We start from the raw sequence: 14,251 nt of genomic DNA, 5'->3' as shown, positions 1-14,251 counted from the left end.
TCAGGGTGTAAGATGCAAGAAAATTAAGTCCAGATCTCCTGACTTCTCCCCCTTGGGAATTGCCAGGGTGGTACTGGCAGGAATGGGAATATTGGCTTGCAGTCAGGGGAAGGAGAGAGGCATGTGAAGGCAAGAGACTCTTCCATCTTGCTACCTTCCAAAAACTCAGTTTCAGGATTTCTCAGTTCCTTTTCTTGGTAAAGAATTTATGTTTAACTATATGCAAGAATATTTAGGTTTGGTAGTATCAAAATATGTTTACTATTGTGTTCTTACTCATCTCTGTTTTTAAGAAACCCTGTTTGTCTTCAGAACAGTGCATTCTATGGTGATGGGGGCAGGATACCAAAACATAAGCAGAGACACCCCACTTAGGCATTGCTCAGAAAGCCAAAGCTTTATTTTGTGATCTATCATGTTCTGCATTAACATGCTATGGATTTAGCCTTCATTAAGGTGACAAGTTATCACAGAATCACCGAATCCCAGAAGGGGTCATGCTGGAAGAGACCACAATGGCTCATCTGGTCCAACCTCCCTGCTCAGACAGGGTCCTCCCATAACACATAGCACAGGACTACCTCCAGATGGTTCTTGAATATCTCCAATGAGGGAAACTCCACACCCTCTCTGGGCCTTCTGTTCCAGTGCTCGGTCACTGCACAGGAAAAAAGTTCATCCTCATGTTCAGGTGGAATTTCCTGTGCATCAGTTTCTGTCCATTGCCTCTTGTCCTATCGCTCAGCGCCACTGAGAAGAGCCTGGCTCCATCTCAGAAACAGTTATGATTGATTCAGAACTCTAAATCCCAGCAAATGTGGGGGAAAGTAACCAGTGGCAAGAGGAAATCCAGTGCAAGTGTAAACACCTTTCAACCAAGGTCCTGTAAGTTGTGCCTGTAAACTTTTGAAAGGATAAGTTAGTGACCTGGAATGATTTAATTCCTCTGCATCATGCAAAGAGCAAGATTAAATGCAGGCCTACCCATTTTAACTAGATGCTTCTTCCCTGTTTTCCTCTCCTGCAATGGAAAACCCACAGCCAGACTCTCTTGTGCCTGTTCCATCACCAGGGAGGGTCTGATATGTTCCTTGTAGTCATCAATGCTCTCAGCTGTCACTAAGGACTGTTGACAGACACATACCAAAGTCTCTCTTCCTACACAGCTCTAGGCATGACCTTGGCAATGCTGAGGGATTAGACTGATGGGGATGATGCCACCAAGAGGGCAGAAGTGAATTGTAAGGTCCTGGCAGTGTGTGGCAATGACACAGTAATACTGTTAAGTGTGAGTTTTCATCTCCTCTGTCCCATTATTAGCAGGTACAGATTAACCAGGAGGGGCTAAATAAAGACTTGAGCAGTGACCCTATCAAGCAGCCCTTTTATGACTAATGACAGCAAGCTGAGCTTCCAAGACAACTCACAAGAAGTTCTGCCTTTTCATGAGGTTGCCTTTTTCTCGAGTCTGTGAACAATGTGAAAGGCCTCTAAAAATTCATTGAAGTCGATGTGGCCATCTTTGTTGTAGTCTATGCTGAGGACTAACTTGTCAATGGAGTCATCCTGTACATCAATGCCCAGGTGAGAGGTGAAGAGTCTCCATGTCTGGCTGAATTCCTCAAGAGAAATCAAACCTAAAGGAGACAGACAGTAGGCTGCTTTTTGCAGTGCTGTTTCCCCTTCCTGCATAAACATGCATATGCACACTCCTTCACTGCAAGACAGTTATCTGCCTACCATGGTGGGGGGGTTAGTGCTTTCATAATTGAAGCACGTTTTTACTTTACGTAATGATTGAATGCTTCAGTGGAATTGAGAAAGCAGTAAAGAGACAGTGGAAGGGAGAAAAAGCCCCCACAAGAGGGAAGCCAATACTGGAGCTGGGGTATGTGAGAATTTTTTCTTGTTAAGCTCTGTGCACTGTCCCTTATATGGTTGCAGCCTGACTGCTTAAAATAGTCTCCACTAAACTGGAGAAATGACATCACCTCTGGTTCCCCTATATTTAGAAGCCTTAAGGAGGAAACACAGTGGGGAAAAGATAACTGGTATAGGCTCCATTCAGCTGACACAGGGGAGGTACCTGGACTTACCTGAGTGGTCTTTGTCAATGATGTTAAAGATGATCTCCAGATCTTTTCTGTATCTGCACAGTGTTTCTGCCAAAGCTGGCTGAGCCTGGTTTTGAAATCACATACAAGAAGCTACTCAGATATTGGTTTGAGTTAATTTAACCAACAGAATATCTACTATCCAATTTCCATTTTCCCAGTTTAACTTGTCAAATGTTAAAAAAAAAAAAAATCTTTATGCTTGAGTTCTCTGGAATGACACTTCTATGTCTTGTCCTGAGGAATAATCAGATAAAACCCGTCACTTTCAGATGGCAGGGCAAGGGGGAAAGGAGCCCTTCACACCTCCTACCTTCAGTAATTATTTGAGGAAATACGGATAATCTAGGGATGGTGTAGACCATGCACTCATACAAAGCACTTACTGTACGTATGTGAAAGGATCCCGCTGTTTAGGAAAATGATGGTTATACCTCAGTCCCAAAGCACTGTTCAGCCACTCAGTAACAACTGACCTCAGATACCATTATAAACATCTAAAAGTCCATCTACAAATGTGACTTCCTCCCACAGGGGCCTGAACTGCCTCTGGAGCTTGTTTGAAAAGCTCATTTCAAAGAGTAAGGGCTGAGTGCTCTGGGCAGAATTTGTCATATCTCCTCTTCCCTGTTATCTAAACGCCCTCAAAAGCCAACAGAAAGTAAGAAGCAGTTCTTGCATGTGATTCATCCAACCTATTTTAAGCATCTACCTTAGCAGGGGATGATGATTCGTACCCCAGCAGTGCTCATTTTCCTCCACTAACTATAAAAGGAAGCTCAGCAACTAGTTCAGATGTCTACTTGATGGGCCAAACCACTGTCTTGTGCTTCAATTTGCACCGAGAGTTGTTCCTCCAAGAACTGCAAGGAGGTGTTTTTCTCTTTACCTCTTTTATAGGTTGACCCATTTTCAAATCATAAAAACATGACATGAAGTCAACTTCTCCATCTGGATTCATCTGTGCTAACTGAGACCGCAGCATCCTCCAGGGCAGTTCCAGCTGTAGGACAGACTCCATCGCTGCAGCCCAGTCGTTGACAGAAATCCTGCCTGCCAGAAGGGGTCAGGTCATGGTTACAAGTGGAACAGGACACAGCACTCATCAGTCACCAGCACAAAGGGTTACAAAACAAGGATTTTCTCTGAACCCTGGGATGAAAGCCCTCATAACAAAGGAGCTGTGGGGTTGAACTAGGCATTTCCACAGGTCCCTTCCTGACACAAAATTGTGATGCTATTATGACGTTCAGCATATTTTAACACCTTTTGACAAAGCCAGATTATGCCATGAAGGTATACTTCAGATTTCAGCTGAGCTGCAATTAGAGTGACATGTGGCTGAAAACCAGACAGAAATATGTGAAACAGCTGTTCAGTGGCCAAAGAAACACCATCATGTTATTGAGTGCCCTTGTAAGGGCACAGGACACAGTCAAGTGAGTAGCCATCCTGAGGAAAAGTTGTATTTGTGGTAGAAATCAACTTCTTGCTTCTACATTAAAGGTTAATCTATTAACTTAGCACTGACTTTTCTTCAGCTGAGGGGTGAGTGTGTTTTTGCTGGAGGCATAGACAAGGCTGTGTGTCTGCTGGAGGCATAGGCAGCCAACTTTCCTCAGATACCTCCCAGGCTCAAAAGGAGACCAGTTCCCTCCAACCTGAGACCCCAGTTCCCTGTCTGACACCTTCTGAAGACCCTCCTACATGAAGGTGGTGGTGACCTTTGAGCTTCTGGAACTGGATTTGCCTGCCCAAACTCTCTACCCAACAGCAAACACCATTTCTCTATTTGCCCATGTCTTTCAGCTTTCTTTTTTCTACTTCAAGCTTCATCCCCTCAAGTTGTTTTCTGGGGCTATACCCTTGCCAACATCTATTCTCCTCTGTGGTCAGGGAGAACAAGGTCAACTAGCCTCTGCTGTCCTCAGCCTGACAGTGGCAGGCAGGCAGGACTCCTCTCCATGGAGTTTGTTCCCTCTGCCCCACAGACGCATGGAAGCTGTTTTCCCCACGGTGGCAGCTGGACAGAGAAGGAGTAGTACCTGTCCCATTGACGTCGTATTGTGCAAAAGCACTGGTGAGTTCAGACCTGTGAGCATAAATCTTCTCCCGTAAGGACTTTAAGGCAGATGATTCAATTGTACCTACCCTAGGAAGAAAAAAATCAGCAGATTATTATAGGATTAAAATCCTCAAGCATTTTATGCTTTTCAACATTCATTATCAAATGCTTCTATCCTTTAACATGTAGTAAGTTTAGGGTCTAGTATGTTTAAGTAGGATGACCCAAAACATACTGGAACACTGGAGGGGGTGGGGGAGCAAGACAACATTCAGAGGGGGAAAACCCCCCAAAAAACAAAACCAACGATGCTCCATAAGAATAATCTGCGTTTATGAGATAATTGAGTTTATGCAGGTAATTCTAAGATGCTTTCCTTTACTAATCTGACCACAGTACTAGGCATGGCAAAGCTGTCATGATAAACTTTTGAGACTCAATTCATAACAGGATTTGTCCAGATTAACACTGCAGCCTTAAAGCAGGTGCAGGCCATTTATGAGTCCCTGGCAATTGTCTGTTCGAACTGCTTACCTCATCTAATTACCTTTGTGAATTTCTCAGGAAACCAAGTTTGAACACTTAGAACACGTTTAGTTTACTGTATTAATTTTTAAATTGTAAAACAAAAAACCAGGGAGAATCAAGGAAAATGGATGCCTATTCAGTTATTCCATCAAGCTCGAGATTTGTGGCAGGTACACTCACATGTGAGGAGAGTCCACCCCTCACAGCATGCAACACACAGCTTTACCTCTCACGGAGATTCTGCCTGCGCGTGTACTTGCTGACTTGGTACTGCACAAACCGAGGGGTCAGTTCAGGATTTAGCTTGATGTAAGCACCCCGGTTACTGCCCTCTTCATAATAGTTAGAGGCAGAGAATATGGTGATAACCTGATCATAGGAAACAGAGAAACTGGATTGGCCAGAACAGCTCTTCTTGACACTGATTTCTGAAACTGATCTTAGAAAAAATTCCAAGTTACAAAATTATGTGTCTACATATAAAACTGTGTCACCATATTGCTCTTGCCTTTAGACTCAGAGCTCTGGGCCTTTATTTTTGACCTGTCACACTTCAGAGGGCAGTGAGATACAACATGCTGTTTTAACAGAAACCTCTTTCTAAGAGAGACCTGTTTTTCAGGATTCTTGTTGGCCTCCCAACACAGCATGTAAGAAAGCAGGGCCAGAAAAGAAATCCGTAAATTAAAGACAACTAGAGCCTTATAGCATCTCTTGAACTGTATTTACACACAACTCTTCTTGGGGATTTTGTTGATGTCCATTTGTTTTCATGTCAGTAATAAGCTGGTCCCCACTCCCTAAAGCTGTAAAGAATTTTGTTACTCAGAACTCAGTAATTTGTTGTAACATCTATCTAGGACAAAGTTCCCCCAAACCCAAAGTCACTCTCCCTTTTTAGAATAAATTTTGTGGACAAATCTACTGTGGATGTTCCTGTGAAATTCACAGGAGAATTCTACTTTACATGGAAGCATCTTACCTTCCCATCATGACTGATCTCATAACCTTCTGGCTTAAATTCATGAGACCTGATGAGCATCTTCAGATTATACCTCTCAAACAGCTTGGCAGTGACATCGGGACCAAAGTAACAGCCTCCTCCTCGACACTTGTTTGGTGTACAGCCATTTTGGCTTCTTGGATCACTCCACAGAATGTCAAGGATCTATAAAGAGCAAATTCAAGCAAGTGAGGACTAACAGTGGGGGAAGACTGACAGGCTATGGCTGTCTAAAATCCTGGCCACAGCAAAAGCCCCACAGTACAGGGAGAAAACACATCTTTGCTAAAATGTAAGTCTTGGGTTTTTTCCTTCCTTTCAGGAGCATATTCTTTTGTGCTGAGACTTTTCTTATCCTTTTTAAGAAACACTTTCTAGATTTTGGATGATTTTTTTTTTTTTCCAGAAGAGATATCTTTTTAGCAATGTACCTCCTTTCACAGCTGAGGTTTTCAGACTTGGGCAGGTGCATCAGGAGCAGTACCTGGGCTATTTCAAAGAGAACACAAGCTGCCTTCTTCACATATAGGTAGGAGAGGCAATTTCTATTTCCCAGCACAGACTGGATAACCACATGGGTCAGTGGTTTTAGCTAAGCTTGGGAGTACCTGCTCTCAACATGGTAAGAGTTGCCTTTGGCTTTATTGTCTTCAGTTAGCTCACGTTTCAAACCAACATTTCACATTTTAGCAGGATTCAGACATGAAGGTGAATTATCATGGTTTAATTCTAGTCAGTAGAAAACATTAGTCAAAATGTGTTTGTTTAAACCTTGCTGGGCAAGGTTTGCATTAACACATTCCACTTCATGTTCATGAGCATGCCTGAGTGGATGCTTGATTAGCTGGGGGAGTGTCAGATTTTTGGGGGAAAGAGGGCCTTGCTTGTGCCCACTGTGTTAGTTTGTAGGTCAGAGAGGTATCTTGGGAAATCAGATTTTCAGAGAAATTAAGCTTTCCAAATTGCCACAATTTATTAAATTACAGTATAACTAAAGCTCCATATTGGCTCTAATATTCAAGAGGAAATGAACAGCCAGAGGACAAAAACTTCCCACTTCTGAATAATCTGCCTGTAGGTCTCAGGATCTGGGCGACTTTTTGGGGCTATATCAGCATTCAGCTGCCAAAAGCACAGACAAAGAAAGGTGCTTTATCTCACCAACAATTGCAAAGTCTGACCTGTCTAAACCAACAACCCGTTCTGTACCAACAGATCCAACCACATGAGGGCAGGCAAACCCATTTCGTACTGAGCAGTTTCCTCCTCCTAAGGGCTAAGAAAACAAAACTGGGCAAATTTTACTTGTAAGGAATAAAATCCCAAGCCTTTATTACCAGGTCTACAAAAAGCATCCAAAAACCGTTAGGTATTTAATACACTCCTTAAAATGACTGTTTTCTTAATAAGAGACCATTCTCTCGAACTCATAACCACACTGCCTAAACAGAACGCCTGCCGAGTTTGTGCGGGAGGGGTTTGGTATCAGTGTGTCTTTGGTTTCACCTACTTGTTTCCATTCCTTCAGGGCGGGGTCTGGAGGCAAATTTGAGCCTGAAGGCTCAGTGGAGCCCGATGAAGAGGTGTGTTGTGTCTTCCCTGCAAGATGCTGGTTGGCAGTGTGTTTACTGGATTTGGTCGTGGGAATTCCCTCGTTTGTTTGGTCCTGTCTGTCTCTCACTGACTTTGGTGGCCGCATCAAAGATTTCAACTTTAAGAAAAAAAAAAAGTTACCACCCCAACAACAAAAGTTGATACAGAGATGCTGGCTGAAAGGCACACCAGCTCATGTTTCTTGCACTCAGGAAAACTCAGAGAGTTTGACTAATGTTAACTCTCATAATGTCCTGAACTCACAGGTTTCAGAGAAGCTGCAGGTGTTTGGCACTTGCAGAAATTTTGCTTTATACCTATCAGTAACCAGGCTCTTCAGAACTGCTTTCATATTCTTATCCAGACACACAGACTCATTCCAAACACAGTCAATCTTAAGGTCTCACTATACAGCAAGTAGGGCCTGGGCTCAGGGAAGATGCTTCAGTGCCCAGCTTCCTTGGAAACAAAATATACATTCATATTCTATTGAAGGTGAAAGTCCATTCACTTCTGTTCTGACACACTACCATGCTGTTAGATTAATTTGGCTAAAACAAATAGAGTATCAGGAAGATAGCAGTGAAATTGATGAAGTATTACATCAGGCTTTACACTGTTAAATCAAACTCCTCCAACATGCATGGGCATTTGCTTTTTTGGAGTGGTGTGCTATGGCTCCATGGATGACCACTAACATGGACTCTTCTCCAGGGAATGTCTTCTCATTTGAAATACTCTCATACTAGCTTATTTCCAGAACAAAGCCAAAATAAACCTCGAAACCAAACCAACCAACCAACCCAAAAAACCCAAACCAAAACAAAAAAACCCAAACCAAAACCACCCACCAATAAAACATACACAGTCCACAGATACCTGAATTTTACTTTTTAACAAAGAAAAGGACTAATTCAAAACAAAGTGCACAACACTGGGTTATTCTCCAGAGCACTGACCAATATGAGAGACCTGTCAGCTGCCAGCTGTACCAATTAAAATACATCACTTGGCCTTGAGTGACACCACCCTGGGTTGTGGCCCACACATGTCTCATTAGCAATGCTCTCCTGTGGCAGCAACTTTGACCTGTTAATTCTGCATTTTACAGATACTGCCTCAGAAACATGCAGAGCTGAGCCCTGGTGAAAGCATGGGCAGAACTCATCTCACAGTTAGGACACCTCTATCTGTAGCTAGGCACCCAGTTTTAGTGCACTGTGGTACAGCCAATGGAGCCTAAGACTCCAATGATCAGGAGTGTTCGTGCTCTTTTCATGTCTTTGAGAAAGAGACAGAACTGACTGTCCTGTAAAGCATTTATTTCTGCATTAGGAAATATGGGGATGACAGCTCTAGATTCCACAGACACTGATGACAGGGTACACTAGGTTGCATAAACATTGGTCTCCTATGCCATCTGAGATGCTCCACTGTGTCTGTGAATTAGTCTGAGGGGGACAGACACAAATCTGGCCTAAGGGGACTGGTGGAGGAGACCTACAAAGAAGACTTTCTTCAGAGGCAGGCAAAGGCCAGAGGGGACATCCCTAGCCTATGGGGCACTTCCTTCAACAGCACTGGAGACACGTGCCTAAGCAATGATCTCCATCAGGTCCCCTGGATCTCCACTGACTATAAGGAGTCTCAGCACCCTGATCACAAGCAGACATCTTGATTTAGTTGTCCAAATCGAGACCAAATCCCACACCACTTTGTGGAAGGTATCTTTTCAGCTTTATACCGGCTGGCGCTTGTATTTCAATGCCTTAGAAAGCCTCGAGCACCCTTGAGAGGTAGCAAGGGCGATCTAGCACTTTAGTAGCTCTAAAATCGGTACCTGTATCAGCTGCAGAACAAATACCATCAGCAGAAGCAAAGAGGGAGAAATATAGCTCCCTGCTCGCTCAGTTTCCTGCAGTTAGAAGCTTTCAAATGAGACAGACAACCAGAGATGTTCACAGGAAAGTCGCTGAGCTGAGTGAGAGGCGGAGCCTCCCCTCGACCATCTTTCATTCGGAGAAGGGGAAAGGGGAGGACTGGGGGCGGACCCGGGGTGAGTGGCCAATCAGACACTGCTGAAGAGTCTGAGTTACATTTGGCTTTGCCCGCGCTTGGAACAAAGGAGCTCGGAGCACATGGGCAGGAGCACGTGTCTTTGGGAGGGGGAGGGGAAGCTCGGAACAGGCAGCAACACCACTTTCCACTCATTTGGAAGATCTGTGTTTGCTCACCATTTCAGAAAAAAAGCATGAACATTTCTGTCTTCTAAATCCATGAAAAGCAGTAGATTCTGTTTTATCAAGGCCAGTTCTTGAAGTCTGATCCTTCTGGAAAGGCTCTCCCACGTGTACAATGCTCAGCTGCTGCCAAGGGAGTGCCTCACAGGTAGAGAACTTCCCACACACAACAGATGGCAGAAGCACAGCCCCAGGACAAAAGGCAGTGCAAGAAATATGTGGCTAGATTGATTTCTACAGTGTTTGGAAATACCTGAGAATCAAGTAGTTTTCATACTTTCTGGCTAATCACTGCAGGAGGAGGCATCTAAAGTGGTTTTAGCTATTTTAAGGTCAAAAGACCCATGTTATGCAGAAAGCCAAACAACTGGCTCTCACATCTACTGCAACCTTCTTTCCTAAGCCCTGATTTTGAAGAAAAATTGGACTATTATTTTTTTTACATGCCTTATACTGCTGCCATTTCCTTTCCTAATGTAAACAACTTGATCCTAGCATTTGTACTGCAAAATTTTTAAAAGAAAACAAAATTACCCTCATATGAATATGATCTCTTACCTTATTTCTCTCAAGTACATTCAGAAAATCCAAATCTGTGGTGTCTGATATCCCCCCATGTAGGATAAGAACTTTGCTATCAATTATAGTGGCAAGGGGAAGCCAGCTAAAGACATCTCGCAGAAGACACAAAATTTGTTTCCAATGGTCCTGTAAAATATACTCTTACATTAGATCCTGTTTCTGGCAGAATCTGTTGCTTCTAAGTTCAAGGTTTTGCTAAAATGTCTGCGACAGTTTACATGAACAGTGGTGTCCAGGTGATATCCTGAACTGCAATCCTGACAAACATGTTCTGACATTTACTTTAGGGTCATTTGATTGTCTCTGTAGCATTTAGTTTTTCTTTCATGTTCACCTCTTTTTGTGTTCTTGATTGGTCTTATGGATGTTACTTACTTTGTCCCACAGATCTCTGGGCATAAGAGACTAGCAGTTAAAATTGTTTTGCCAGTTATTCCACTGATAGGCCAAAATAATTTCAGCTACATCATTAAAGTAATTCTCTGCTACACCTAAATAAATTGGTTGGAAGTTTCCTTGTTTACACAGGTTTCATTTTACATGTGCAAGAGTACAAAAAGATATAGGGGAAGGAGGAGGAGTCTTACCTTGTACTTCTTCGAAACTTCTTTTGTGAAGCCATATCTGAAAACAGGACAGCATAATGAACTGATTTTCAGTATGCCCCTTCTGCATGGCTTCCTGTGCTATGGTGTTTTCCAGGAGTTTTCTAGCCCCCTTTTTCACCTGCCATTCCATCTCACTTCAGTTGAAATGTGCTTTCCTCCACTCTGTCTTGAGAATTCAGTTAAACCGGTTTCTTGTACATAATAGAGGTCAGGAACCGAATCCAGCCCAATAATTATTAAGAGGCCTTTTTGCCAGCTCTACCTTTTAGATACCAGAGAGAAATTCCAAAGGAAGCTAACTGATAATGGGCAAAAATTCCCACAAAACCTTCACAGAGTTTTTTGTCTTAAATATCATATCACCATAGAATCATATTATAGAATGGACCTAAAAGATTACCTCATTTCAACTCCCTGCCATAGGCATGGACACCTTCCACTAGATCAGATTGCCCAGAGCTTCATCCAGCCTGGCCTTGAACATATTACTTTCTTAAACAATGTCATCTGTCATGTCTTTTCCCCCACAAGGGACAAGGATTTTGAGAGCTCATTCTTTTAACACCAAGATATCCTTCATCAAGGGGCATTTTCACAACACTCAGCTTTCAAATTTAGCAATGTGCAGCACTGCTAATCAAAATGCCCAGGAAAGAGTGATACACAGGACTACATCTGTGCACTCCATATCATCACAGACTTAGTTAATATTTTCTACTGTTCTGGGTAGGAATTTTTCTACCTTGTAGATTAAGTAACTGATCTTGGTTTATGTTTGGGTTTTTTGTTTTTTGTTTTTTAATTAAGTGCTGAAAAAGTAACTATCATGTGAAACTGATTCTCTTATGTGGATCATTAATAGGACTTGACTATGGGCCTCTAACCTAGATGTTAACACAGGCTTCTGCACTAAAACAGCAATACATCCTGTGTGCACACATCAAATGATCCAAGGGGTATAGCAGGTTACCCACCAGTCAGTCACCCAAAGACTTTCTGGGGTGGCTTAGAATTGTAGGGAGTAGGACCGAGGAGTTCTTACATCTGTGAGATGATTTTGTCTCCAAGTCACACTTTGACTACAGCCAGAGCCACTGGCTGTGTTCACTCCCTTGGCAACACTGCATAGCTGAGTGCAAATGTCTGTGTTAGAAAAGAGTGTCAGCTTTCCTGCATTGACACCTCCAACTAATGAAGCTCCACTGAGTAGAAGGTAGGATATTTACCTGTGCCTTGTGTTTGAGAAGTGACATCTTAGTTCAAAGTTAACTAAAATATCAGCTTTAGCTAAATATGTTCTTTAATTAAAATATCATCCTTCCATCTGTCCTTCCCCAACTTTGATACTCTGGAAGCTGCACTAAGCCCTCTGACTTCAATGGATTATGATTAGATCAAAAACAAGACATGATTCCCATTCAAATGTCTGTGTGTAGTGAGGATGTTCCTTCCCCCCCACACGTTGAAGAGGCAAAGCTCTTCACCTGACTACTTAATGAAACATTATTTCTGTTTTAGGGTGTCACAGTGGTTAAAGTAGCATTCAAAAGCTCAAACATTTCTAGTGAAAGGCCAGATACTACCTGCCCCACCCCCAAAATCTACCTCAGGTTCATGATGTAGTCTTCATGGTTTCCTCTATTCAAGTGTAAATCGTTGGGATAGATAAGAAGAAATGCAAATAGGATTATAAGTATTTCCATAGAGTTTTTCCCTCTGTCGACAAAATCACCATTAAAGACATAGCGGTTTTGTTCTGAAGGCAGACCATTCTGCAGAAAGAAAAAAAAAGGGGGGGGAGCATTTAGAGAGGCTGCTTTGCTACTGTAAAAAAGGAAATAGCATTTAAATGAGATCCCATTGCTAGAAATTCTGAAAAAAAATCCTACGTAATACAGAGATCTAAAATGCAGCATTTATTTCCACTGCTTAGAATAAAAACCTCCATATCAGACAACCTGAGCCATTAGAGATGACCTCTCTAGCTGTTCTTACGATGCCATCTCTAAACCTTTCCTCAATGTATTATATTAAATTGAAAGGGACCAAAAGGAACATCAGTCTTGTAGTAAAAGATACATTTTTGTTAATGCAACTGTTGCCAGGAAATTATGCACTTGCAAACAGAAAGGAGTCATTCACTTGGAATGGAAGATAAGAAATCCATGAAAAATTATCTTCTGACGTAAGTTTGAATGAATTTCATACATTTACATTGTTTGCAGTGTATGATTCCAGAACTCCTGAGAAAGACTATAGTCCAGAGGATATAAAATCTTAAGACAGAACTTTGAAGAGTTTGATTTCAGCTGTTTTAATCCTGAAAGCACTACTTGAATTTTACTCATGAGGGCAAAGATATACTTGAAAGCTCACAAACCTGAGAGGCTGAACATACAGCTATTTGTTACCTTTTTTTTTTCTGAAGATACAGAGAAATGCTTTATTATAAATGGTGACTTATTAAAAACAAGTATTTTGAACTGATGATATGTTTTAGATTAGATTAATTACCACCACTTCAATGAGTGCCATCAGCTTACATAAAATACAGCACCAACTATATGTAGCTTCACCATTTCCAGTCATGAGTATCAGAAATAGTATTTTAACTTTGACTTCCCAGAAAAGAGAAACCTCTGTTTTCTCAATTGATATGTACAAGAAATATCAATAGGACATCTATAAAATGACATTATAACTGTGGAAGCCACTCTTAACAGTTTTGGCAGCATTTTTTGGCAGCATTGCAAGACATGCACATCCACTTCTTGAATATATCTACTGTGTCAGTGTCAAGCCTTTCTTGTGTTCCTATGGCATTGCAGGTGTACTGCCTTAGCAGGTTTATTGTAGGATACATGATTTGGCCAGGGACTCAATGAAACTTGTAATTTGAATCCATACAAGAATATCTTTTTTTGTCCCAATCAGTGTCCTGTGTTTTCAGGATGCAGAAGTGAACCCTGGTCTCTCCATCCTGGCTGCTGCAAATACAACTTCCTTGGTTTTTGCTCTAGTCTGTCCTGAGCCCTTTCCAAGGTAACTTAGAAGGGGCCTGTGCTTGCTCTGTGCTCACAGGAGTGGCAATGTATGAGACTGTGCTAATGCAGTGGGTTGAAGTGATTTTAAAAAGGATAGGATGGATTTCAGGAGTAGAAGAGACGCAGAAACTCAGCAGCAGTTTCTGGAAAGATAAATAAAAGCTTTGCCTTAAAACCAATAGGCATGTGAATTCACCAGCAGATTGTGAGTATACACACAACCACTCTAACTACAGTCCTCATGTAAAGACAGATCTACTGGAGCACTCTCCAGACTCTATCACCCTTCTTTTGGAAAAGCTTACACACAGTTTGAGTTTTAAGCAAGTTTCGTTTGGACTTCCAACTTCAAAGTGACATTTTAGTTTTGCTCCACAGACATGTAGTTTCCTTTTCTGTGGTTTCAACCAACGATGAGAGCAAAACTAAGTTAAAGGCTGTTGCAGCCTCTGACATGTTGGAGAGGTAAACAAG

The 14,251-nt window shown here is 42.1% G+C and overlaps 1 protein-coding gene across 2 annotated transcripts in view; it reads right to left on the bottom strand.

The window, feature by feature from the left end:
* Positions 1-371: 371 nt before the first annotated feature.
* PPEF1 (protein phosphatase with EF-hand domain 1) overlaps positions 372-14,251 on the bottom strand; it is a 35,521-nt gene continuing 21,641 nt past the window's right edge. For both annotated transcript variants that reach the window (XM_048287250.1, XM_048287251.1), the window contains 10 exons: positions 12,339-12,505; positions 10,713-10,749; positions 10,102-10,251; positions 7,221-7,421; positions 5,690-5,875; positions 4,934-5,076; positions 4,160-4,266; positions 3,004-3,167; positions 2,097-2,181; positions 372-1,637 (listed from right to left, as the gene is read on the bottom strand). In XM_048287250.1, the coding sequence (XP_048143207.1) occupies positions 1,444-1,637; positions 2,097-2,181; positions 3,004-3,167; positions 4,160-4,266; positions 4,934-5,076; positions 5,690-5,875; positions 7,221-7,421; positions 10,102-10,251; positions 10,713-10,749; positions 12,339-12,505 (1,434 nt within the window). In that variant the 3' untranslated portion in view covers positions 372-1,443. The remainder of the gene's footprint in view (positions 1,638-2,096; positions 2,182-3,003; positions 3,168-4,159; positions 4,267-4,933; positions 5,077-5,689; positions 5,876-7,220; positions 7,422-10,101; positions 10,252-10,712; positions 10,750-12,338; positions 12,506-14,251) is intronic.

The sequence above is a fragment of the Corvus hawaiiensis genome, chromosome 2 (assembly GCF_020740725.1).
Source record: "Corvus hawaiiensis isolate bCorHaw1 chromosome 2, bCorHaw1.pri.cur, whole genome shotgun sequence".
Taxonomy (NCBI): Eukaryota; Metazoa; Chordata; class Aves; order Passeriformes; family Corvidae; genus Corvus; species Corvus hawaiiensis.
The sequence above is the reverse complement of the archived record's forward strand: the minus strand, read 5'-3'. Positions and strand labels throughout refer to the sequence as shown.